The sequence below is a fragment of the Strix aluco genome, chromosome 12 (genome assembly GCF_031877795.1).
Source record: "Strix aluco isolate bStrAlu1 chromosome 12, bStrAlu1.hap1, whole genome shotgun sequence".
Taxonomy (NCBI): domain Eukaryota; kingdom Metazoa; phylum Chordata; class Aves; order Strigiformes; family Strigidae; genus Strix; species Strix aluco.
This window is the reverse complement of record NC_133942.1, coordinates 10,264,233-10,291,831: the sequence shown is the minus strand read 5'-3', so window position 1 is coordinate 10,291,831 and position 27,599 is coordinate 10,264,233. Positions and strand designations below refer to the sequence as shown.

The 27,599-nt window shown below is 38.7% G+C and overlaps 1 protein-coding gene across 10 annotated transcripts in view; it reads left to right on the top strand.

Moving 5' to 3' along the window:
* TJP1 (tight junction protein 1) overlaps positions 1 to 27,599 on the top strand; it is a 197,058-nt gene that overhangs the window by 123,425 nt on the left and 46,034 nt on the right. Inside the window, exon 1 of one of the 10 annotated variants that reach the window (XM_074837741.1) lies at positions 17,527 to 17,604. The exons of the other annotated variants lie outside the window; for them this stretch is intronic. Coding sequence (XP_074693842.1) covers positions 17,542 to 17,604 — 63 coding nt within the window. The 5' untranslated portion in view covers positions 17,527 to 17,541. Of the gene's footprint in view, positions 1 to 17,526; positions 17,605 to 27,599 lie in introns of those variants that run through there. 10 annotated transcript variants of the gene reach the window in all.

The window sequence follows — 27,599 nt, the reverse complement described above, 5'->3', positions numbered from 1 at the left end:
GGTGTGTTAGAATTCTGCCATGCGTGGAGTCGTGAGAAATTGCATCAGCTTAAATTTTGCACATTTTTCTCTTGTATAAAATCAGGGTGCAAGGTTCCCACTTCCAGTTCAAACTACGCTCATAAAATACAGCTGTTTTATGAGGTTGTGGAAAAATACTGCCTTCCATGTGTGCATGCACTGTCTTAAAAAAAGAACTTTTTCTTTAAAACAGAAATATTATCTATTTTGACTGTAGACTGGTGTACAGACTGGTGTAAAATTGAAAGTTCTGTCTTACCATAGCAGTTACTTGAAACTTCTTCCAGATCACGGTCATATCAAGTTGGCCCTTTGAGCATGTACGCATGTATACAATATCAGCCAAACTAATTATACTGAAAGGTATATTAATTTAAGAATGTTACAAAATATAGTCTCCCTCGGGTTTAACTCTTAATTGGTATACTTTCAGATTTTATAAAAGTTGTGTATTTGAAATAACGCATCTCTTTCTCAGGAAAAAAAACAATTTTACAAGTCCTGTAGCTTTTTCCATGTAAATTCTTAGTCTGTAATAGCTTTTGATCAAAGTTATTTCTCACTGTTTTGATCTTGATCACAGAAACATCTTTAGAGACTAGAATCTTATGCATGCAGTTCAGATGAATGTCCTTGTCAAAACAGAAATGCTTTCAATAGATGTGTAGCGTTATTTCTGTTTCAGCCACTAGTTCCTGGGCTACTGTTTATATAGTTTTAATAGTTGAGGATGGGGGGATTATAAATATTTTAGAAATACTAGAATATTGGAGGACTTCTGTGTTCAGGTTTCAGATCTTGTTTCCTTCAGTCACCCCTTTGGACATGGTATCTGGTTTCTCATTTTTGGGGTTGTAATGCATTAAAAAAAATCTCTGTGAATGGTTTTCTCTTAACAGTTACTTAACATACTTCTTAGCCTTGTGGGCCTTGTGTCCATGTCCACATTTATCTTGGCACACTTGGCCAGAAGAGAACTAAAAAAATTTTTTTTATTAGTTGAATAATTCTTGTTTGTATATGTGGGAATCTTGGCTGGTACGATTGACTGTCTTATGCCCTATTACCAATGGTCTTGTATGCTACCTTCTACTGCCCTTCAGTTTTGGTTACTTAACTCTTTCCATGCTATGCTCTAAAATAATGTGTTTTTATTAAGGTTTTAAGTGCTTGCTGTAGCTGTTGGTAGTAAACAAGAGAAAATAGTGAGAGAAATGAAATCTTGCTTTCAGTCTAAGCTAGCGGTGGTTGTGATTGCAAAATGTAAGGGGCCTAATCTCTTCTGATGTGTTTCTGAACAATGCTAATGGATGCTGTGGGAATGACTGTGTCAGGGTATTAGTAATGAGATGTAAAGCTTTAAGCTGAGGGTTCAGATATAGTCCACATTGGTTAAAAAAATAGAAATGCTTTTAAGTGGTAAATGTGGGGACAGGACTTACTGAATCCTGGAGCCTTTTTGAATGCTTAACCCGAGTTCTTGAGGCTTTCTTATATTTCCCAGTCTTTCACCCCAGTCCTGTAATTAATTGGATTTTGGTTGTTCTAACTGTCTTTCTAGCTCCAGGCATGTATCTATTATCTACCACTTCAATCAGAAGTTGAGAACTTGATCACATTAACAGTTCAAGATTTGCTGATTGTAAGGACTCTTCGGTTTCCTCTGCTAGAGGAAATGACCTACAGTTTTCAGAAATGTGGGTTAGTGTTCTACCCCAAATTCTACTTGGAGGCACCAATGTATTTGTTTCTTGTAGAGGATATATGCACAAACTTTTAAAGCATTTTATAGTGTGCTGTAATCTATGAGATGGGTAAGTTTGGAACAGAATTCTGTTTTACCCCCAAGTCTGTATGAACACTATAATGTTAGATCAATTCTCAAGCAGCTATAACAAAGAAGAAATAAATACATAGAAATTGTATATGGGGAGGTAACACCAAGTATGGAAATAAGCTGAGGGTTTGATTTAACGTCAGAATCTAACTTCTACTTGGAAAAAAAGATCCTGTAAAATGTTTGCATTTCATTTTGATAGTGTTCCTGAAAGTTGTATTTGGACCTTAGGAAATATTTATTTTCATGTTTTGTTTTCAAAGAATGAATTATGTATGTAACTTACATTTTGGCTTTGGATTTTCTTAAATTCTTTGACTGTTAGTTATGACTACAGGCAATTTCAGCTACCAAACGATAGTTTAGGTGCATTTTTCGGTACGAATTTTGTAGTAATGTGAGAAGAGTCATTAGCTCCTCACTCCGTAGGTCATTATGAAGTGTATTCTGGAGTTGGCTTCTGGTTCAACATGCAGCACAAAGATTACTGTAATGTAAACACAGCTTGAAATCTGGCTGTGCTTGTGAGCTGGTTCTACCTTTGTAGAGTGGAAAATCAGTAAGACCTTATCACTGACCAGCTAGCTAATCTTTGTTTCAAGGAAAACATCTACAAATGGGTTATTGTATGTCATAGGTATTTTAATGTGCACATTGTACTGCTACTTACATACTATGTGAATAGATAATGGGCTTCTGTCTCAGCAAAAAAAGGCTCAAAACATGGTATTTTGAATTGGTGCTTGAAATCAAGAGCGATCATTAAGCTTGAGTGTATGTCCGTGTTGACACTGCAATGTACCATCATAGGCAGAACTTTCTGGTATGAGAACTCATGAAAGTACTTGATAACAAGTCCTCAGCGTTAAGATACTGAATTGAAAACAGGACTGTAACTAGTGAACTGTTCAAGCTCTGAATTCTGCTAAATACTTTGATTTTGTTACTTGAAATGCTATGCAAAAGTATTGTCGATCTCAGGTCAAAGCACCTGTCCAAAAACTTTGATACAAAGTTGGTGAAGTTCTGGTCAAGGACCCAACTGTTCACCTATTTTGTTACAGGCTATGCCAATAAGCTTGCAGTATGAAATAGGATCCTCTCTTCTGTTTTGTTCTCTTATCCTCCATAACTAGAGGAAAGGTGATGTCTTGTGCATGTTGGGGGGGGAAATCAGATTATAGTCACAGTGTGGGGAGAATAAAGTCATATGTGTGTCTGTGACAAAATGAAAAGTCCCAATGTTTGGTTTATTAACACTTTGTCAAATTTTAAGTGTCTGAGTTAAGGGATAGTATTTGAAGCAAATGCTTATTGTCAAGTTTATAGGATGTCTGAAGTTATGTAATCTGTACAGCAAACTACCCTCTGGTTAAGAAAGACATTGGTCATTTATATCCCCCGAATTTCTCCCAGTTATCATAGTATAAATGCAACAAAAATTATTATCAAACTATGCTCAGTGTTTTCTCAGGCAAATATATTGCTAATGACTTCTTCACTGAATGTACTGATTAAGCAAACAGCCGTAGGGAAGTCTTAAAATGAATTCCATGATTCTGTGCAGTGTATTTATGCTGAGTCCAAAAAGTCCTGAAATGAAAACATTGTCTTGTCTTATAATTATGCTATTTTAGGGACAGATTATTCAAATATGCACTCTACACTCATAAATAGTAGGGGTGCCCTTGTTTCAAGGGGCTGCAACATGCTTCAGGGAAGGATCTGAGAAAATGCAGGAACACATTCATCTGAATGCTGAAAGGCATAGTGTGGGTCCCTTGGATCCCGCAGAGTAACAGGCACTGCAGAGGCCACAGGTGTGGTGACTTGTCCAGGGACAGTGGTGTCTGCTTGGTTATCCATGGGATTTTCCTGCTGTGGTATATCCTTAGGTAACTCCTGAAGCCACAAGCCCAGTGGGCTGTTTGAGCTATGTAGATGGGCTACTGCAGGGCTGGGGAACTGCTCCAGTGTGTGCAGGACTGGGCACTTTGTCATGTTTGCTATTCCTAACTCTGTAGGATCTTCAGTAGCTCTTCAGAGTTGTTTGCTCCCTTTGCGCATCACGATTTATTTAGACATTTGAAAAAAATATATTGTAGCTGCTAAAAATTTAAATATTGGATTTATGTTAAAATAGTATTTATTTTCTCAAGGGTATTTGGTAATCTCTAATAGGATTCTTGTTTCCTAATCCATTATAAACAGATGTTCTACCCTTTTATAGTGGGGGAGGGCAGCCTAAATTCAGTAAGATGATAGCAGTAGGGAGTGTTGTGTTGGAGAACTTGTACTGGCTTTGTGTGGCGGGGGAGGGGGCTACAGCCGTGTCCCCTGTGAGAAGCTTCTCGAAGCTCCCCCACGTCCAAGTCGGATCTGCCTCAGTGCCAAAGCTGAGCCAAATAGTGACAGTGGCTGTGCCTCTGTGAGAACATACTTAAGAAGGGGAAGCTGGGAGGGGGAGTTGTGAGGGAGACACCTATGCGAAAGGAGGAGGAAGGAGGGGGTGCTCTGGGGCAGAGACCCCCCTGCCTGTATCCCGTGGTGAGAGGACTGGCTGTGCCCTGCAGCCCGTGGGGGTCACGGGGGAGCAGAGGCCAACCTGCAGCCTGTGGAGGACCCCGCGCAGGAGCAGGGGCTGCGCCCAAAGAAGGCTGGGATGCTGAGGCCAGCTCCCGCTGTTGTAGTTTGGTGCTGGGAGGTCTGCAACACACGGGAGGGTCACCCACACTGAAACATCTTGGGAAGAGTTGGATCTCGTGGGAAGGACTCACACCAGAGAAAGTTTGTGAAGGACTGCCTCCCATGAGAGGGACACCATTCTGGAGGAGGGGAGAATGTGAGGAGTCCTCCCCCTGAGCAGGAAGGAGTAGCGGGACTGACTGTAGCTCTCATTCCCTGCTCCCTGCACTGCTGGCAGGGAGGAGGAGGTAGAGAAATCTGGAGCAAAGCTGAGCCTGGGAAGAAGGGAGTGGTGGGGTGAGGTGTTTTCAAGATGTGGTAATGCTTTCTCACTGTCTCATTCTATTAAGTGGTGGCAGTATTAGTGTTTGAATTAAATTGATGTTTTTTTCCCTCCCTTAATGAGTCTGTCCTTTGCCTGAAACCCTGATGGGTGAGTCACCACTCCCTGTCCTTATCCAGAGCCTTTTGTTTTATTTCTCCTTCTCATTCCTGAGGGGGAAGGGGTGCGTGAATGGCTGCGTGGTACTCAGTTGCCCTCTGGGCTCAAACCAGGACAGAACTTCATATTCTTATGAGAAGGGGGCAAGTGTACTATGATCCTTCTTGGTCTGCATAACTCACTGTAAGGTGTTTTTTTGGTTTTCCATAGCAGAGAAAGAAACAACAGAATCTGGTACTGCTCTGATAGTCTTCTCACCTCCCCACCGCCACATATGCAAAGTACTGAAATGCTATAAATAGAACTTGAGCAAATGTAGGCAGTTTCTTTGATTTGTAGTTCCAAGCCTTTTCCTGGTAAGTACTGCACTGAAGAGCAGTCTTCTGTCTTCCTCACCCCTGCCTCTTCCATTTGAGTTCTTTCTTAGGAACTTTATTACAAAACATTCCCTTCCACCCCTCCTAAACCAGGCAATAATTAGTTTTCAACTCATGATCCTTTGGGATTGTATAGGCTGTTCCTTGCCCAGTTTGAAAGGGGTCCAGTAGCAGTGTCTTCCCCTCTGCCCCACTGGCTCAGCAGTCATTTTAACAGATGGCTCCCATTTATGTATCCAGCTTTAAATTCTACTTGTAAATATTAAATGCCCCTGTTTCAGCGATTTACACTCTAGGCTGTTTCTTATGATGTATCTGGGTGGGACATGGTACAAGCAAGATGCATAGAGACAGAGAGAGTGTCTTTCAGACTTGTTAATACACTTTAGAGCATATGGTCAAGCTTTCAGACATGGCTCTTTAAGATGAGTTGGTGCGGCTGAAAGAACATCCATTGCCCTTTCCTACAAATCTTGTTGATTATCTTTCTTTAGACCACAGCCCCTACAACCATGTCATTGTTGCTACAGCATTAATGACTTAGTTGGATAATACAAAAATTTTGAAGTAGTAACTTGTGGCTGAAGAGACACTGCTCAATTTTTTAAGTTGAGTTAATTAAAATTAAGTAATAACCTTAAATTATAACTAGAAGCAGTAACATAATGAAACAGGACAGATTCTGAAATTTGAACAATGATGTCAGTTTTTGTATTACTTAACTTATGAGCAGTGGTGATGAGTTTGCAGGAGGACTGACCTGGCACACATTGCTATAAAATGATCTGAAAAAACAAATTGCAAAGTCTTGAAAAAGAAATATTCCCCCCTTTGCTTTTTTTTTTTTTACACAGTTGCTTTCAGCTTTATTGAAAATACAATAGGCTTAAATTATACCCTCTAAAGATTTGTTTCTAACAGAAAGTAATTGGAATTACTGTAACTGTAAAACTCTAGAAGTAACTTTCAAAGGTGCTACTTGACAATGTGGTATGAAATAATTAGTCAGTTGTAACTAATAGGGGATCAGGATAGTACCTGAGGCTAAGTATGCCAAGTATTGTTTATCTGAACAAATTCCAAGACTCTAATAAATCTGTAATTCATGTTCATTTTAGATGGCTGACTTCCCCAGAATTAAATCTGGGAGAAGGCCAGATCATGTTAACTCTCTCAGCACAGGATGCTTGTTTAAAAACTTTTATCTTGCTTTAACCCAGCATTGTTCTTACGTGTTATTTGGAAAAATACTCTGTTGCCCGCGAATGCCTCCACATGAAGTAGTATTCCAGCATAATGTTAGGTTGAAAAGGTACAGGCTTTTCCTGTAAATGTGGACTCCCTGAAGTAGTATTTCAAGTGGGTATTAAGATCATGAAGCCAAGCTTGAAGGCATGGCAGTCTGACAAAAGAACTTGTGTTTCCTTCAGTTTTGAAATTAAGTTGTGGAAAGTGATTGGCCATCACATACAGGATAAACCCCTCTTAATAACCCAGCTATGTAGGAATGGAAATTCCTGGAGGTTAATCCCGTATGAGAGAACTAAATGGATTTACATTTTGTTTGGGTTTTGCCCCCTATGGGTAATGTAGACTGGATTAATGCTCCTAAAACAGGGAGCCTTTAGCTAGGGAATACAAGAAGGGTCTACAGGCTTACAAAAAGCATATCAATGTCTTGAACCAAGAACATGTTTCATCTGAACTGGCTACAGTGCTGTAGAAGCAACTCTGTAGTATGCCAGCTTATTTTTTTCAATCTTGTTCATGTAGTTTATTGCAGTTCATTTATTGTTTATAGTTAGATGGTAAATGCTCCCTAGAGCTGCCCAGGGAACTGCTGAGTTTCAGATTAGAGGATCTATCAGTAAAACTGTTGAATACCCTGTCAGTATGCAATTCTGAATATTTAGTCTATTATATTCATCTTGCAGCTGCTGACCCCTGTGTTTTACATTTCTTAGGTGCAGTAGTACCAGTTACACTGAAAAATAAGTATCAGTTACCTGTCAGGTGGTGAACCATGAAATGTTATCACCTTGGGGACAGTTAGGAAGCTTCTTGACTATATACCACTAGCTTTATCAAAATTTTAAGGTTTTATGTTGCAATCAGTAGCAGATCTGCAAATCTTATGTAAAGATAGTATAAACCTGTATACTGTTACCTTCTGAAGTGAATGACAGAGGTACTGTATGACTGCAAAGGTGTTGTCTGTCCATTCTCCCACCACTTGTTATTCTGATGACATGTCTTGGTGGAGTATTGTCTTTGCCACTCAGTATTTCTTAGGTATCTCTGAAACTGAAAACTGTCTGCATCAGTGTGTTCTTCACGAAAGTGCCAAGAGCGGAACGGATGAAGTTGGTCTTTACAAGCAAGGAGGATTCAGAAATTGATTAATAGCACATGTGTTCCAGGCTACTGCAAGAGAGTATTGTCTCTTAAGAGGGGGAAGTTGGAATAGCGAGGTCTGTGCAATACTTTGAGGAGTCTGAATTCCATCGTCTTCTGAATGGAAGGTTGGCATCGGGGTTCTCAAATGAACTTTCAGCAGGGAGAGGCCTGTCTTTGGTTATGTTTTAATTGTATTTGCCTACCTTTCCTGGATTCTTGTGCAAGCTTCTGTTGGCTAAGCCACAAGTGAAAACGAGGATGGGAGGAAAGGAACTACAGGAAGAAAACAGTTAGGGAGGAAAATACTAGGTGATATTTGAGGAGAAGAGAATGAAAGGAAAGAGGGAGCCAAAGGCAAGCAGACAGTTTTTAATCCCAAGTCAACTACCCTATTCTTCCTCTTCCTTGCCTCTGCACTCCCCAGCAAAGAAACTAAAACCTTAGCACAAAAGCTGAGGTGTCTGGACTCTCCAAATAATTATTGTGAAACCTTGTGTTGTGTGACTAAGCCTTACTCACAGAATTGTCTGATCAAGGCTAACTGCATAGCTGTATTTAAAGATTACTATTTAAAAAAAGTGAAGATTATCATATCAGACCTAACCTCTGAAAGAGGCATAGTAAAAGCATAGATATTTTGCTCAAGTTGCAGGAGTAGTGTTTCTTGTAGCTGTCCTGCAAGCTCATCTGCTTATTTCTGCTTTCTGTAAGAGAGGGCTGAAGGCGGTGGGGAGAGGAAAAGAAAATCATAAAAGCTCTTTTAAATGCTAATAAAATAAAGGACAGTTTGAAGGACACTAGGATTCTATACAGAAATTCTAGATAATAAGACCTTCCATAGCAAGCTGAAAGTATTTCAAAACCTGTAAGAATTCAAACTTCAGATGAGAATTAATCAGAAGCCATAAATGAAACATGCTGAAATACATCTGCTGCGTATTCTGTCTTGTACTGCATTTGGAAATAACAGAAATCACCACACACACTAATCTGAGTGTTCCTCTTCAGTTATAGTCTTTATCTGAATTTATTTCCAGGTAACTGGGAAACGGCAGAATCTTGCGTATGAGGATAATTTGGCAAGCTACATCCTCTTAAATGCATACCCGTACTCTAAGTCTTGTGGAGATAGCCAGCAAAGCAAGCATCATTGGAAAGTCTTTGATCTTACTGGCTTAGCTGTTCATGTAGGTAGGACCTAAATTACAGGTGGAGTAAAACGAAGAGTTTGCCTTTCTGAGAATACTGTGCTCTTCCAAGGGAGAGGAGATGCTGACCTAAATGCTCCCAGTTGTTCAAGGAGTGATAGTTTGAATTAGTTTAAAAGATAGTAACAATTCCTGTGAAATGGAAAACTATTCTTAAAAAGGTCATGTTCTGGCTTAAGGAAAGTCCTCCTCCAGCTAAAAGTCTATTTAAGGAAGGGGGTAGCTCAGAATTACTTGCTTTCACAACATGCCTTTCTCTTCCAGCTGAGAGGGAACACCACCCCAGTGGTCTAAAGGTGCAACCCCTTCCACATCCCAAACACTCTATGAATACCGGCAGTATTTAAGAATATGGGTTTTTTTTGGCCCTGTTTGTCAGCTTCCTCAAATGTCTTGATCCTGATAAATGCTGATACTGGGGAGGGACTGGGGTGGGGCTGTTGCATGCTGAGAAGAGCTGAAAATGAGATTGAAAATTAATGTCTGTTCCACCCCAACCCCAAGAAGAGAGTAAAAGCTGGGAAATGGCGTTCTAGCCAATGCAAACTTCAGTTCCCCTTGGGTGAAGGGAGTCAGTGTTCCAAGAAGTATCTTTTCAACAGTGCAGTAGTCCCAGTTTCTCTGCCGGTGTGCTCTTTCCAGGAACTCGCTCCATTCTTTATCAAGTGGGTTTTTTCCAGTTAATTTTTAATCTGAAATATGAGATTATGTAATCAATACATGCCTTGTTCCAAATGAAATTTCTTAATTTTTGTCTGATTTCATAGCTGCCTGTCCTGCCTGTCAAGAGGAATTTTGGGATTGGAAGTTGAAATATACGTTAAGTGTATTTGGATTTTTAGTTTTGAAGACCTTTTTGAGGGTATATAAAGTCAGAGATAATTCATTTGAAATAAACCAATGCTAATGTAAAAGGTTTTCTTGTTGCATTTATCTGTAATCGGTAAATGCCTCTTCATCTTGGGAAGATGTGTAAACAATAGTAAGAAGCCAGTGGTTGAGAGTTGCTGAGATCATTGCTCCTTCGGAATGACTAGTGGTGTTGCTTTTTTTTTTTTTTTCCTTTCAGCATTTGAGGATACTGTTTAAGGATTACTGATAATGGTAGGACTTTCTTTTTGGCCATAAATTTAGTTTGGTGGACAACAATGTGAGATTTGCTAGCATTTTAGTTTAAAATGCAAACAGGCAGGAGATGTCTTTTAAACTTGAATGTGATATTTCTGCAGCATGCATTTTGCTAGCCTGAGCTTCTGATTACACTATGTCCCTTTAAAAAAAAAACAACAAACAAACAAACAACATCAAGAACCAAACATGCCTTAAGTAGTTACTGATAATAAAAATACTTTAAACAAAAGCAGGCAGTCAGAAATGTTGTATGGGCTTTTTTCCTTCCTCTCTACAATTGAATTAAAATTGAGAGTTTTTATGATTTTCTTTGTATTTGTCCTTGTTTTTACTCCCTTCTGTGTGAATGAAGAATGCTTGAAGTCACCTAGAGTGAAATAGTAAAAATAGATTTGTTACTGGTAAAATAAGCAGACAGTGGTTTTCTGTGCAGCAAAAATTCTACACAGGACAGGGTGAAGTAAACTGTGGTGAGCTACACATGCAGCTATCTGTTCCATGAGCCTTGGTGTGCATGAGGTTGGTGTGCTACATGCTGTGGTGTATGACAGGAGAGACGCACATAAATAGTGAGCTGAAATAGTTTGAATCTTACTACAATCCTGATTAGTCTTTGGGCAACTAAATACTAAATTTTTTATCTTGTGAGGTAAAGAGACTGAGGGATCCACTTTTTCATTTCTAGAAAGACCTTTGAATAAAGGCAATGACAGGCCTTCCTTTGCTATGAGTGAGTTGCTTGGGATATTTATAGTTGGCATTAGTAATTTCTCTTTTCTCTTACAGAAAGTATCATTTTTCAAATGGAACTGGACATGTAGTATGAAACTTGATTTTGCTTGTGCTAGCTTTTAGCTTCCAGAACAGGACCTTTTAATTTACTCTGTTTCAGTCTTTCTGTATTTAAAAATAAGTTTTATAGAAAGTAACTTTAAACATTTTGGAACACTTGTTAGAGAAATTAAAAAAAAACAAAACAAAACCCAAACTCAAAGCTATTTGTATTTGATAAAATACTATAGACAGTGTTACAAAACTTACTAAATAGTTTTCCCTCTGTCAGAAAAGCAGATTTCCGCATGTTTTAATGTTGCATTATTTTTTTTTTGTACATTATTCCATATTTCCTGGATATACTTCCAGTGTAGAAGTTAGTATGTAGCTGACCAAAACATAATACCTAAAATCTGTCTTTACTGTCCTAGGCCTTCAAGCAGTGTAATTATGTTGCTTCCAAGCGATAAGCCAAGGCAATTTACAGATTACTGGAATGCTTGAAAACACTGACCTTTCAGGTCACTCTGAGCACTCCTATTATGCAGAGATTGCTGTGGCACTGTTGTAATGTGCTGGCCTGTCACATGCTGACTAACTTGCAGAAAGCTTTGATGCAGCTGTTTTAAAAATGCTTTTGCTGACTGATAGGCACTTAGGCTACTGACTGTGAACAAAGCTGGCTCCCATTCCATGCTTTTAGCCCCCATTTTCTATAACAACACTTCTCCCCTGCTGACTACACACACAGTTCTTATCTGGGCCCTATTGTTGACTTGTCTCCATTTAAATTGTATTCATGTTAATTTTCACTTCAAAAATAGTTGTGTGTGAGAGACATTTGGTTTGTGTGGTTTATTCAGAGCTGCTGCAAACAAGCAGCCTTGAAAAGTTGATGTGGTGGCTTTAAAGAGTAGGTAAGATTAGAGGGGAGAAAGAGTGTGTGTGACAGGGCAAAGCAGGGGAGGGAAGGGATTAAAAAACAAAGGTCCTTTATTGGTGATGACCAATATAGTGGAAAGCAGTTTCCTGAAATGTAGCATATATTGTATAGAAGGTTGAGATCTAATGTATTTTCTTGAGTTCGTACAAAGAATAGGAAGAAGTCGATAAGTAAATGTTTCTTTTGAGTATGTGATGCTCAGTGGGCATTGTACATGGTAACTATAATGCCTGTACCGTCTTCATTATTAGAAGCAGGACTAAAACATGAATAAAAATTAAACTGACTTGGGTTTTTTTTGCTTAATCTCTTCAATTTTATTAATAGCTGTTAGATCAGGTAGTGCCTGACTTGCAAGGATCACAGGAAAAGGAAAAATAAGTCCAAAAGTGAAAATCTTTAATTCCAGTAGTCTGACTAGAATGTTACAAGTATAAGCTGCTTTTTGTTTTCCAAAGACATGTACAGAGAATCCATATTCTCATTGAAAATAAGGTGCTGGATGTTTGTGGGAAGTGGACATCTAATCCAAGTAAGCCTGTACAATAAGAAGCATGGCAAAGTTTACCAAGCCACAGTTTAACCTTTGTCTCCCGGGAATGTATTTATATTTAATATAATCTTTTGGTTACTTGTACCTCAGATTCTAAGCCTGTTAGAGTCCAGTGTGTTTGGACCAAAAACTAAGCATCTCTGTTCTATTCTGCGGAGAGGTGGAAAACAAAGCAGTAACATTTGATGGATATTGTTTTTGTGTATTGTGTATGAAGTTTTATATGATTCTAAGATTGAGCTTCTGTTGTGCCGCATGGCATCACTGCCCTCTTCTTTGGGGAGAGTGCGAGTCCTGGTATTCACCTGTGTTTACTACATTTCCAGTAACTGCAAAATATATACAACCTGTGCCTAAAATCTCTTGAAGCAGTAGTGCATATTCAGGGATAAGCAGCTGATGTATTTAAAATTTGCTTTTGCTATTTGGCTAAATAGCATACAGAGATAGTGCACTAAAGTATAAATTTGAAGTTGTAAAAAATGTAATATATCTTTCCTGCTATAGCAATGCAGTGAAGAGAACAGAATGAGTAATGAATTTACAGCAGGAAACCAACTGAACACTGTAATTCTATAGTGAGTATTTTCCTACTCTTCTAGGTAAAAAAAGTCCACACTCTATGTAGTGATTGGTAGGGCAAGAAAGCTTGTTCTTCATATATATTCAAATTATCTTTTTGTAGTTGCACCTTAACTTCCATAGAGGAAGAATATTTTCCATGGCTTGGTTAATCTGGATCAACTTAAATGGCACAGTGAGGCAAAAAAGATGCATTACTGCACCTGTTGATAACTTTACAGTATCTTTTAGAGGATTAAATTTCGAAAGGAATGACTTCTGAATATGAACCTACAGAAATTGGTGGAAAAGATGCAACTGAATCAATACATTGATACAAGAAGTACAAATTTAGATATTGTCACTGCACTTAATTTTCTCTTATAAATTATTAGAACTTGCATGGCTATGAAGGTATGAATTATTAAATCAGTCAAGCTTTGAAAGCACTGTTTTTTACAGTAAGTTTTCTTCTGCTGTTCAGGTCTGGTTTTACTGAAAAAAGACTGCACTACAACTATCTTTGCTGGAAGTACTGCTTCATTTCTCATCTCTTTTTTCTGACCAACTTTTTCATTCTGTTCTTTATCCTCATCTATTTAGTCCTCAGGATTTTCTTCCCAAGAATACTCTGGATTAAATGGTTTCTCTGTAAGCCATGGCCTTCTGATAGTATTTTGCATTGAACTGACTCATCAAACAGATCGGTTGGGTATACTGAAGCTAAATTTTTGAGGTTTCTTACTCATTTAGGAAAGATGTTCCTTTAAAAAAAGTCTAGCTGATATTGCAGGTCTGTAGGTGATTCAGTTGCTTCCTTCTCCCCCCACCATCCTCAGCATCTGGTTCTTGTTGACGTGTAACTTGATAGTTTTCTGGGGTAGCAGTTGAATGAACTGTAGCTGTAACCTAGGATAAACAGGTCATTGGCCAAAATTATACAGACATTTCAGCTGTTAACCGAGAGCTTATCCAGTTTCTTCTCCAGCTGGTTGGATAAACAGCTAGAATGTCATTCATGCTTTTTCATTTCAAAAAATGTGCTGAGTAAACGAAAAAGACATCTGCCCATTAAGCACAGATGGGAAATACTTGCAAAGAGGTGGGTTTGACGGGTAGCATGTCTGAGTAGTTATGTATAGACTTTTATTTTTAGTCTTTGTTTTTAGAGTTCCTTTTCTGAAATACTCTACGTGCTTGTCATCTTCACCATAGCTTGGCTAGTAATCAAGGATTATTCTTTATGAAATTATGATTACCTAGGGAGAAAGAGCAGCTTCTTATAAGTCTGTCTCCTAAGCATGTAGTGTGTCTCTGTTACTTATTGCATAGTTGATTCTTATTTCAAAGTTGAGTTGAAGCCATAACATCCGCTATTACTTTATGGACATGTCTTTATGTAGTGATTAGGTTGAGAGTTTTCACTTCCTGTGTCTTATCTGTGCAAAATCAGAACAACGTACTTGAACATCATTCATTGGTTTTGTTTGCATGTTTATAAAAGGCATCAAATTGACTGCTATAGAAAATAATTTCAGTCATGTGTCTCTGTATTAGGTACTTAAGTTGATAGCCTCAAAGGCTGAAAATTAATGCAGCGCTTCAGGCCTGTACAGATAGGGAGACTGCCACTAGTTCAACTAATGACAATTTTCCTAAAAATGCCATGACGTTCTCTTGCTATTCAGCCTGCTGACAGAAAGCTTTCAGTGTTACTTACAGTGCTGATTTATGTAGATTTTTCCTTGTTGGGCATTCTTGATGGGTGTTATACTGCTGCCTGTATTTACTGGGGTTTATTTGTAGCTTTCTTTAACACCTCAGTAATTTTCAGTTTGTTTGTTGGTTTTTGGTGCATGGGGTTTGTTTCTTTTTTTTTTTTTTCTGGTGAATGCTTGTAGGGTGTGCAAACTTTCTTCTCCCTCAAATTTGAAAACTAGTCTATGAAGGTAACTGAAGCTCATTGAATTATGAGCATTACTTTTGGTCTTGTAGGATGCTTTTTCTTGGACTGATAGAAATGGCTTATGCTAAATCTTCTTTTAACTTGTGCTGGAGTATACATTTTTTGGTGGTGCAGGAAGAGCCCCTTAAATGTGTTATGGAACAAATGCAAAGCGAGATCATTAAAAAGCAAAAATGCCTTGTAATTCAGTCAGCTGTACCATTCTGTCAGACTTGTTTAGGCTGAGTTCCAAGTGCAAACTTCAGAAACTTCAGATACTACAATTGTGTGTGTGTTTCGATGCTTATCACTTGCTTATATGAGAAGCTCAGATTTCATCTTGGAAAAAGTGTGTATCAAGCTTTAGTAACAGTAGGGGAAAAAAAGAAAAATCTTGAAAATGTGGTTGCATTGTATCCTAAAAATAAAGAAAATGTAAGTGAATCTAAAATACTGCATTTGAAAATTATTTCATGGTAATACTAATGTTTGTGTTTAATTGTACTGATGCAGTGATGTGTACTATGTAGGTATGGGTATGTGGGACTGTAGATTATTTGAAATAATGATATTAAACTATCCTGTAACTAATGCTTTGCAACAGCTTTACCTCCAATCTGGAGGAAGTTAAACCCTGTAGAAACTGCACTTGTGTGAAGTGTTGCATTGGTCTCAATATTTAAGTATATTAAGTATATGCATCAATAATCTGAACTTTTGATATGATAATGCATGTGTTGTCTTTTGATCTTTTGAGAGTAAATATGACTTGGGAGCACCAACTCCTACATTGACAGTGCACTGTCAAAGAAAAATGGCACCAGTATGATGATATGTATGTGCAGGCTGATGGAACCTTAATCTGTTCTATTTATGATGTATTTGTGAGGATTGGACAGCTAGGATATGTCCTTAGTTTGCTGTGTAGTTCCAAGATGTAAAGCAGAGATGGAAGGGAAAAAGCTTTTAAGTACTTTTTTCTGTATTGCTTTGTAACAACTTTAAGTTCCTTTCTTAAAAGAAAAGGTCATGCAGCAACCCTAAAGCTACATTGATGACTTAGCTAAGGCCCAGAAAAGACCACAAGTTGTCATAAAAATGACCTGGCTCCTTGACTTGCAGATACAGTACACACCTGATGGATGTTCATGGTGAGTACCATCCAAGGGCAGGAGTGTGGTACAAAAGAAAAAAATGGAGTAAAGTTCTGCTCCTGAAAGAATTAAGTTTAGCCATGAAATTAAATGATACATGTTTTGATGTGCACCTTCCCCCTCCAGAGTCAAGGGTCTGGTACTTTTTTTTTTGGTGGGACAGATTGCAGCTAATATGCAGCAATGTGAACAGATGTATCCAGAGGGAAAAAATGCAGCTAAGTAGAATTTCTGTTAACTTTCTTGCTTCCTTCTTTTTGAACTTTGTCACTCTTGAACTGAATTTGTTATGTTTTGTCAATTAAAGCCTTGACCTGCTTTAGAATGTGAAGCTTAAAGAGACTAGATAACAGATGGGGAAAGACTTAAACTTCTATGCTAGTTATTTCCACTGGTCTGTATCCTTTTGTTATTTTCTTACATTACATTCAGGGTGTAGAAGTTCAATGGAGCTGCTTTCTGTATCATAAGGATAAAGGAGTGAGGTAAAGGTGGTGTAAACTTGAGTGAATTTCCAGTTTGCAAACTGAAGTATCAGGTTATTGTTTTGACTTGCAGTTTTTAAGTTAAAGTACAATTGGAACAATTTTCAAAAGTGCAGAAGTTTGCCCTTGTTTAAGGGCTCTGCGTTTGCAAAGTCTCCATTTTTAAATATGGTTCCAGGTAGTTAGAAGATGCAGTTCTGGTAGAAGCACAAGGCATATTTTAAAATAGCCCTGATCATTTCTGCCTGCATAGTTTTCTCGCCTATTTGGGAATGTGCATTCCAGAGTGGTGATGAATGGACATGATGCAGTTTTGGTCAAGAATATAATCCTGTATCCTTGATATACTTGAAATTGTGGTAAGAGAAATTAGTGTCATGTGGTTAAAACTGCTGGTGAGGCAGTTTGTTCCACTTAAATGAGTTTATTTTTAATTGCTGATGTAAATACAAATGTAGCTTTGTGACCATTCTTAAGGTTAACATTTGGTTTTCTGGGTGTGGTTTTTTTCCTTTGGAACTGTGCTTTTAGTTATACTTGGGCTTTTTTTATCACCTTCAATGCCTTGAAGCTATTTGATCTGAAAGATTGTAATTTTTGGTAATTCCTTACTTAGAAGGCTTTTTAAATTTGCATACTAAGTTTTACATAAAAATCAGTGTTAGTTTACCTACAATGGTCAGAATAATTGAAAGTCTACCAAATGGCTCTTCACAAGAAGAGGGCATTTTATTGGTTTTGAAGTATGCTGTTTTGCTTTGTATGCAAAAGGCAACATGCTGCTAGGAAGTTCTGATCTGGTCAACAATTAATGCTGTTGGGCATGTAAGTTAATTCCCTTGTCCCTTCCCCTGCTTTGATGTGCAAACAGGAAAGAAAAAAAAATCCTAGCTGTGTGTCTGTAGGGTGGGATGGGAAAAGGCATGATGGTTATGTAAATCTGAATACCTACGGAGTTTAATTTGAAGCCTGTGTAAAGCCTCTTGTCCAGTAATTACTCTGTCATTTTGTTCTAGTGGCTGTAGCCAATGTCTCTTTTACTCTGTCTTCAGAAGGGATTGGAAGGAGACTGGGTGCTGTCTCCTGACTTGGTGAGTGACAAATGGTTAGGGTATTTCTTCAGCCTGGGATTCATGGGAATTCATAGTTATTTGAAGTGAGGGTAGGGATGCAGTCTACAAAAGAGAAAATCCAAGCCTGAAAAACCCAGAACACACTGTTTTAAAAAGGGCTTGCATTTCTTAAGTTTAATATATGGTGATTTGCATCCAGCTTTTCTTAAGAGGTCTGCAAGCTGGAAGAGGTTGTGAACCACTGGTATAGGGAAAGGCAATAGTGGGATTGCTGCTGGTAGGAAATCAAAGAGAAGGATTGTAATCAGGGCAGCTGTTGGTGCTGGGCAGTATCTCAGGCCTGCTTTATTGCCTCTTGTCCAGTCTTGGCTCCCCAGTGGAGTTGGTTTCATTGCTGTTTTTTAGGAAGATGAGGAGTTACAGTGGGAGTAAAAAGATGTTTCTGGCTTTGTTTTGAGTGGCAGGGGCATCCCTGTTGCTGCTGCGTGTCCTTTTAAGGGAAGGGAAAGAAAAGTGGAAATGTCCTACTGCTTCTTTTTCTTGCTTGGTGATTCTTCTGGAGCTGCTGTTATTTTCTCTTACGCTTGTTAGTGGCCATGGCACCTGAAGAGAAGGAAGCACATCACTTAGAAAAAGGGAAAGGATAATAAATGGGAAGGTAGAAAAATAAGCATGTATTTTTCCATAAAACATGTTTGTAAGTCTTACTTTGGTAACAATGAATCTTTTGCCTTCTGAAAAGAAACATCAATATCTTTCATATATCCAATAGTATAGTCAGTATTAAGTTTTAAAAAAAAAAAAAATCCCGCTCTAACTGGCTGTGAATAAACAAATGTTTGTTACCTGCTAAAGCAGCTAGGGTTATGAAAATGATTGCATGTATGTTGTTATATGGGTGATATTTCTACATTTATAGTCAATGAATAATCCACCAGGAAAGATTTTTATTTTTATTTTGTTAGCTTTTCTTCTTTCTTGCTCCTTTTGTACCTTAAGAAAGCCATCACCAGTGCCAGACTGGTTACTTGATTCAGTTCAGTGTAGCTTTGCAAGTAAAGGTGAGAGTAGCCTTAAGTTTAGGTGTTTGCTGCTCCTTAACCCTTTGTATTGTCAAGCAGCAGCCTGAAGGTGATGTTTTGATCATTATATTCGTTCTGACAGGAGAGTTTGCTTAAAGTCCTCTGGCTGCTACACCTTGCCTCTGCAACACTGTTTGACACCTGCTCAGTTGGTTCACACAGTTACTGAAATAACCCATCCTTTTTCTTAGACCCCATTTACCTCTTTCTACCACTCTTTTGAAACTGAACTTTCATAATCAGTTCAATTTTTCATATTAGTAGTGGATAATTTTAATCAACTTATATAGACACTAAACAAAAGTGTGCAAAGGTCTGATGGAAATGAAGCAGTTAAACGACCTGTAGGAATATGCTCCTTGGGAAGTGGGGCTTCATCTGTATGTCTGGGGGCTGCTGAATGCAATGTAACAGCTTGGTATAAAAAAGGAAAGGACTCTTGTCTCCTCTGTTCTTCTGCACTATATTGTTCAGAATTTAAATAATGGTAATATTGACAAATATTTCTTTATGATTTTTCATTCTACATCTTCAACTTATAACATTACCTGGTTTTGAGTTCCCAGTGCTATATTACTCCGTTTTGTAATTGGATGTAATGACAATTGTAGCATGCTGATTTTTTTCTTCATCACTTGATAGTTAATGTGTTAATGTTAGAAACGAAGTTTTTCAGGAAGAAAATCCTGGAGCAGACTCATGTAGTGCACGTAAATAGGGACACTGGGAGACAATTGTTGTGAAGTGAAGTGCGAAAGCATACTAGATTGTGCCTGCTTAAACAGATGCCTCTTCCCTTCTTTGAGGTATGTGTTTTGGAAAACTAGGTACTCTATTTCATGGTGAAGTAATACAAAACCAGGCATTGTTAATAGGATGGGGATAGTCCTTTTTGCTGAGGAAAAATTATGTGTTTTCCACTTCCTCTACTTGCCTGATAAGGAAGTTCAGGAATGTTTTCCTTGCTGATAGCTGAATAAGCCTTTCAGACACATTACCGTTAATCACTATTGCAGTGTTTTTTACTTTGTCTTCCCATCCAAATCTCATGTCTGCCTCCAACCAGCAGGGTGTTGCAGTGCTGCCCTCATTCCTTCTCTCCCATTGACTAGTACTTTTTCTTCTTCCTCTCTCAAATTACAAGCACTGCACTTTTTTATAAAAAAAAAAAAAAAAAGGCGAACGCTAACCCAGAAGGAAAACCTGCTGTGTTCCCTGCCACACAGTTCTCTAACCAAACACTTTGTTACTATTGACTCCTTACTACAAAGTCACTAAAAACATTCTAACAAAGTTACTCTTTTTCAAAGAGCTGTAATATGTAACATTATTCACAGTCTCCTCCTCTTTAAACTCCTGCATTTCTGTATGATTGGTTGATGACTTACTTCCTTTGAATGTGTAAGTTAAGGTGAGGTTAGAGTTGTAATGTGTTCTGCAGATGCTTTAGCAGCCATATGAATGCTAAAATTGATTCTTCTTAACTGACAGTTACTCAAGTTGGTGGTGGGGAGAAAGGACATCTCTGTGTGTGTGGTGGTTCAGGGTAGGGAAGGACACTTAACTCAGAATTTCTTACTAAGAGTGGCTGATTGAGATTCAGAGGAAGAAATTTTGTACCTATAAAAAGAAAAAAAAACAAAACAAAACCAAAAAACTGTTACTATACAAAGTGACATATTTCTTCATACTGAGATTCAGGGGGGAAAATATCAGGGGAAAAAACCCTGTAGGAGTCTGCAACTACAAAAGTAGTTGTTAACTGGTTCTACCAGGCAAAAGGCAGCATGTGTGTGTTTGGAGTATGTGTTTTAATTTCAGAAGAATTAACCATAAAATGTGTTGTTTTGTTGTAGCTGTGTGGGCTTTAAAAAACAAAAAGCTCCAGAGATTTTAAGGATAAATTAACCTATGTGTGCGGCTGTTCTGTTGTCAAAATGGAAGATGGTAAGGCCATAATTCTGCATCTGTAACTTGAACTGTCATGCAGGGCTCTTAAATGTGTATTCAGTCAGATTGATATTTTAAAGCTTTGAGTAGTATCTTGAGAAAAACAACCTTGCTCTCTTAGTGGGATATTGTTGCCTATCCTGAGGCTCTTGTTTGACAGATCTTCGGAGTGTAACGATCTAAAATTGACATGATGCAGTGCTTGGTAACTGGGTTATGATTTTTTGGATTAGAAACAAGGTAAGAGGCATTCTGGTTTAAAGGGAGGTGCTTAAATGCTTTGATTGCTGCTTTCATGTTGGTAATTTTTCAGTGGCCATATCTTGTGTGTTTTGGCTTAGTATTTTTTAAATAAAAAGCAATGGTCAGGTACACAAGCTTGATTTAGTGTTCTTTTATAAAACTAATACAGAATTATTTTGTTTTCTGTATACTGATGCTGTGGTCTCCTCCTCCCCCAAGGGAAAAAACAAACTGGAAGAACTCCAAGTAATGTTCTTAACTGAGTGATAAAACAGTAACACTGAGCTGCGTATAAGAGCAGGGATGGAGGCTGTGTCTGCAGTTAGATGATTGGATTTGATTTCAGGAATATGGTGGAAATGTGACTTAGATAGAATCACAGAGTAGTTAAAGTTGTAAGGGAGTCACGAGATCAGCTAGTCTAACCCTCTGCTCAAAGCAGTTCTCGCTATATCTGGTTTATAGAACAATTGCAGAACAGTGAGGTCAAAAGAGAGCTCTGGAGATCATCAGGTCTAGTCCCATGCTTAAAGCAGGGTCAGCTACAGCAGATTGCCTAGGATCTTGTCCAGTTGAGTCTTGAAAACTTCCAAGGGTGGAGATTCCACAGCCTCCATGTGCAGCCTGCACCACCATTTGACCACCCCTGTGGTTTTAAAACAAATGGACCAAGCAGGTAATATCTGATTGGAATTTCCCATTCCAAGTTTTGTCAGTTGCTATGAAACTGTGGTCACAGCTGTGTGTGCTTAATGAGCTTCACTTGTGTACTTCAATATAGCTTATTTTACTTTGATGTGAGGCTGTAGTTTGAGCTCTTATGTTAACAGGGCTGGCTTACAAACTGTGCCACTGGCAGCTGCTCTCCGTGGAGTTGAGGTGAACTGATGAGTAACTGGTATGGGTAGAAATGACCACATACATAAACATAATGCTTGCACAAGTGTGATATGAGGGAGAGGGGCATTTTTAAGGATGGAAACTAGTAGGAGGGCAGTGCTTAAGCAGTTATTTGTGCTGAAAGAAGTGCTTTTCAAGTTGCATCCTGAGATTTAGAGAATTAAAAGATCCCATTGAGTTTCTTGAAGATCATGGTTTTGAAATGATTTGGAAACAAATCAGGTCTGAGCTAAAGTTGACCTTTAAGTAAAGAGAAGATAAATACTTTCAATTATACATTAAAAGCTATACTCTTAATTTTGGAATCTTTATGGCCTAATAATACTGACTTAGGTCAGTATGGTAGAGAAATTACTTACCCATTGCTTTTGGCTTTATTTTGTTTAAGCTATATGTGCTTTCCTTTGGCAACATCACTTGGGGGGGCGGAACACGTCTTACCACTTTGCTTTTTAGCCTTTCTGTTCTGTTGTGATTTTTTTTTTTTTGTTCTGTTTTGCTAGCATACTGGCCTGGAGTAGTGATCTCTGGAACGCTGCTTGCCAGTGCTTTGGAGTTTGTCATCCTGCATAATTTCACTGCCAGCTGGAAAGCAAAATGGAAAGAAGAAAAACAGACAGGGATCCCAAATTCTAAAGCAGAGTTTTCCCACGCCTTGGAGATCATGAAGCTAGTAAGCTTTGCTTAGCTGCTGGCTGATACTGTTACTAGGGTGTTTGAATGGTACTCTTCATCTGCAGTAACTTGACCTAAGATCGGTTAAGATGTATCTGCATTTGGGTCTTACATCCTGGTTTGTTTTGCCTTCTTATTCCGGAGTGTTAGTCTTCTGCCATTCAGGGTAATGGTATTCACTAGGCCTGTATCATAAACACTTCTATAAATACTCAGATTTAACTGGACTGCATACTGTTCTTGTTTCGGGCTTTTTTGGAAGGAGGGTCTACCATTTTATTGTATTGAGCAGCACCACCACCAACAAAAAGGTTTTATGACACTGGGACATGAGAGAGCTGTCTGTGATGTGTGAGACTTGGACTTAAGAGGTCATCCTGGAAAAGTGAGTCATGCTAAATAAGTTGGGTATTACATGGGATGAGTTAAATACTGAGCAATTTTTCTTAGTTTGGAGACAATAGTGCCCAGAAGTCAGAGCAAACATGTCTTGCACAAAAATTTGTCAGGAAAACTAGGAGAAGGGATTTTTTTAGATATATGCAGTATCTATGTGTTCAAAATATAGGAAGTAATCTTAGGAATTGTAGAGCAGGAAGCAGAGGAAATTGTATTTAGTAAGGTAGTATCCCATGGAGCAGCATGTGGTTGTGGAATCATAGAATTGAGTGGGGTGGTGAAACAGCCTAGGTATTAAAAATAAATGTATAAGTTAAGTTTAGTCCTAGTTTTTCTTCTCAAGGTTGTTTTTCATAATGTAAACATGACTTCTGTTATCCAGGCAGTAGATATGTACTATCATGGTAGAGACCTTGTACTTCTAGATTGACCTAAGTAAAACTAACTTCATTTTATTATCAGGCAGTATTGAGAATTCTGTATGTCTTCTTTTTTTTAACTTTGATTGCACATTGTTGTCTGAAGACCAGCTTTAGTAATGGTGTCTCTCTTAATACAGACTTTTCATGAGGTGGCCTGTTGGATATAGACAAGTGTTTGGGAGGAGTGGAGCTCCTGACTAGAGCTTGGGACCCATGCAGTATATGAAATAGGAAGAAAAACAATTACTATGCACACTACTTCACTTTTAGCTGTTTAGTACATCTGCTTGAGAGAATGAGGTTAGTATTTCTGTTTCCAAAATAGATCATAGAATCACAGAATGCTTTGGGTTGGAAGGGACCTTAAAGATCATCCAGTTCCACCTCCCTGCCCTGGGCAGGGACACCTTCCACTAGCCCAGGTTGCTCAAAGCCCCGTCCAACCTGGCCTTGAACACTGCCAGGGAGGGGGCAGCCACAGCTTCTCTGGGCAACCTGTGCCAGGGCCTCACCACCCTCACAGGGAAGAATTTCTTCCTTAGATCTAATCTACATCTCCCCTCTTTCAGTTTAAAACTGTTACCCCTTGTCCTATCCCTACACTCCCTGGCAAAAGAGTCCCTCCCCACCTTTCCTGTAGCCCCCTTTAAGTACTGGAAGGCTGCTAGGAGGCCTCCCTGGAGCCTTTTCTTCTCCAGGCTGAACACCCCCAACTCTCTCAGCCTGGCCCTGTAAGGGAGGTGCTTCGTGGCCTCTTCTAGACCCACTTGAGCAGGTCTGTGTCCTTCTGATGTTGGTGCCCCCAGAGCTGGACCCAGCACTGCAGGTGGGGTCTCACGAGAGCAGAGTAGTGGGGGAGAATCCCCTCCCTGTACCTGCTGGCCACACTGCTCTGGATGCAGCCCAGGATACCGTTGGCTTTCTGGGCAGTGAGCGCACATTGCTGGCTCATAGTCAGTTTCCTACCCACTACTACCCCCAAGTCCTTCTCCACAGGGCTGCTCCCAATCCCCTCCTTGCCCAGCCTGGATTTGTGCTTGGGATGATGGTCAGTGTCACTTCCATGGATGTACATTCAGACAGAAGGTGAAACTGAAGACTGGCTTCTCGGCCTCAGTGACGAATGAGAATTTTTTGTTATATAGATCTCACAGGAGAATGCTTTAGTGAGTGTTTTCTCCTCCACTTAGCATTGCTGTGTAAAAGAGATAATTGAGTAACATCAGGTGCATGTTTGTCTCTGCAGTAGTCCCTGAGGTGCTCTCTCTGATCTCTCGAGTCTTTTCTCAAAAACACTTTTAGGTAAACAGTCTTTCCTCCTTGCAAAGACTGATGGTCAAGTGAAAAACAAGGATCTAGGCAGCTTGCAAAGTCTAGTACAGAGATACCACAGTTCTGAGTGCAGACATCCAGCTTTAGCAGTGTGCCATTTGCTGCACTTATCCTGCCTCGGAGTACCCTCCTCTTTGGTTACACTTGCTCTAGTAGTTGGTTTCCGGTATTTGAAATAGCTTAAACGTCTCTGAGGTACTCTACAGAGTAGATGTGGTGCATTGTGTATGTTGTATAAAGGCTATGTAAGACAAAGTTCTCATTTTAATTGATAAAACCAGTCAGATAATAGGATTCTGTCCTTGTTGCACTAATTGAAGGGGAACAATTGTTAAAAAAACAATTTTTTTTTTTTTCCCACCAGTCAGCTGAAGGCTTTTGTGATAAGACAATTAGAGGGAATCTGTTGGAATTTAGGTAACTGTAGTTTAACTAGGCAAGGGCGAAGGTGAGTGTCTGTAGGAAGTCTTCCTGGTCAACATTGGAAACGGCTCACTGCTCCAACTGAGTGCTGAAAGATGCTGCATGTAGGGAAATGACCTCTTCATTCCCGGCTCTGGGCTGGCTGAGGAAGATTCAGTTTTCTTTCTGAACTTCCTCAGGAAGCTGTTGGGTTTGGGTATTGACTTTGAATTTTTTTTTTTTGTGAACGGTAAATATCACCGCTTAGACACCCAACAAGCATGTATAAATTCTTCTAACAGTTGCAAATGCTAATTGTTATGATAAGCACTTTTAATTCTTATTCCCACAAATGCAATTAAAATGTATTCTGCATTTAACCTTTAAAACTCAATAACCTTTAAAAAGTTCAGTAGCATCCTACTGCTGAAGTGGACTTACCGAAGAATGATTGAGAATTAATTTTAGAAGCCAAATAGCAATACAACAAGATAGATAAGGCGTATGAGTGTCTAGTGTGTCCTTCTGAAGAGACTGCCTCTAAATATAAACTTCTTTCCTTCTTTTGATATAGCCCCTTACCAGTTGTTCTTTCTCTTCTCTCTTTTTTTAATGTCTTGAATAAGAAAACTGTTTCTCAAGGTTCTTTATGATTTTATCAGGATAATTAAGAATATTTCTAGACATCAGCTTTTTGTTGGAAGTGCAGCATAGACAAAAGCTACACCATGAGGCTGCAAGATTGGAGCAAAGGTAGTGTTCTCTATATGGTTGAGTTGGTGATCCAGTCATTCAATTTCTTGTAGTCTGCTTGCTGTGGTGGGAGGGGTTAGAGCAGGGAGTTGGATCTGTCACAGGTAACTTTTCTCCCTGTTGTGTTTTGAGGAGAATAGGAACAGTATGCCCCCTGAGGTAGCAAAAATAGTTGCTTCATTTTATTGTCTGCAGGACAGCTGTCAATTTGATCTGCAAAACCAGATTTGTAAAGATAATAAAAGTACTTTATTACTTCCCACAGTAGGTTGCTGTTGTGTTGGCCAGAGGAAAAATGTGAAAATCTGCCTGTTCTGAGTTAGATACCTAAATATGATTTTTCTCTGGAAATGTAATCTCATTGTCCTTAGTGAGAAATATGTGGAAATGTATAACAACAGTAGATACTTAACACTTTTTGTTTATAGGAAGTTACTGTTGAACTTTACTAAGAAATAAGGTGATTGAAAATTCTTTTGACCTCATGTGTCAAAACTTTATCATAATTGAACAAACAGTTGCTTAAAATCTAACTTGGCGTTCTTGACACACTTAACTTGTTATGAAAAGTAGTTCAGTTGAAAGAAGAAATGTAATGTATGACTATCCTTTAAATAATAATTTAAAAAAACTCCAACCCATAAACATACCCACTTGCCATATACCGAGCTGAGAATGCCACTAATTGTCTGTACAAGGGTGTTTAAGATGAGCTTAATGAAACTCTTCATTTTAATAAAGCATAAACATAAAATAAATCTCTTCTCCAACACTGAAGTTGTGTCATAATTCTCTTTCTATTCTTCTTATTGTTAATACATGTAGAGAACCATAGGTAATATAGACATAGTATCTGTAGTTTGCAAAGTTAAGATGCTGTCAGTTGTTCGCTTGCATTTCAAAGATACTGAACGGTTTCTGTTAATTTAACCCTAGACTGTAGCATCTTTGTATTCTCATATATTTCTGGGGTGTTAGGTTGTATGTCTCTGAGTTGTATGTATTTCTGCTGAGTCACCTTGATTTCCCCTAAATCAGTGGTGGGTAACATTATTTGGGGTACCAAGCTTGGTACCAGCAGTCAGCAGGACTAGCACCATCACTGCAGACCTACACTTTCTGCCCCCACCCCTCAATTACAAGCAATGTTTGCCATTTCTAGAGACTTTGGAATTAAGTCCTTACAAGATTCCCAAAATTCAAATGTTGCATGAAAAATAAAGCACTTTGAGTATGGTTTAAGAGCAGCATCGCAACAGGGACCTCAGCTGATGGTAGCACAAGCTAGTTCTTCTGCCTCAGTTGTCAGTGTTTAGTAGGGTGAGTGAGTACCTTCACAGGTCTTCATCAAACTTCTCAGTCTTTTATGAGTGAATGCAGCTCTTTACAGATGAGAAACTAACTCTCACATAAGCAGTTTGTGTCAAAGCCAACAAGTTGCCTCAGGCTGCCTTTGAACTGTTTTCACTGTTCTTGATTGGACTGTTTGGGCATGCAGAAAGAATGAAAATAACATATTACTTGGTTTGCTATCTAACTAATGGATATTTGATGTTTCCAAGTCTTGTGAATTTGAAATGACTGTATTAGTAAAATCTAGGGAAGGTGATAGCAATAGATCAGTAGAGGAGATAGTGTGAGCAATAAAATGGAGAAGAACAAGCAAGGAAAGTGGAAAGACTGAGCTTCTACAGAAAGGAAAAAGCCATTAATGGCAGCCCCAGTCAGTAGATTGAACAGTAAGTGCCCTGTCCAGGTTTAGAAAGGCTGGTGAGTTTATGTGGGTGAGTTTTTTGGGGTTTGTCTTGTTGTTTTTTTTTTTTTTTTTTTTGTGAGGTAGTAAGTAATCTCACAG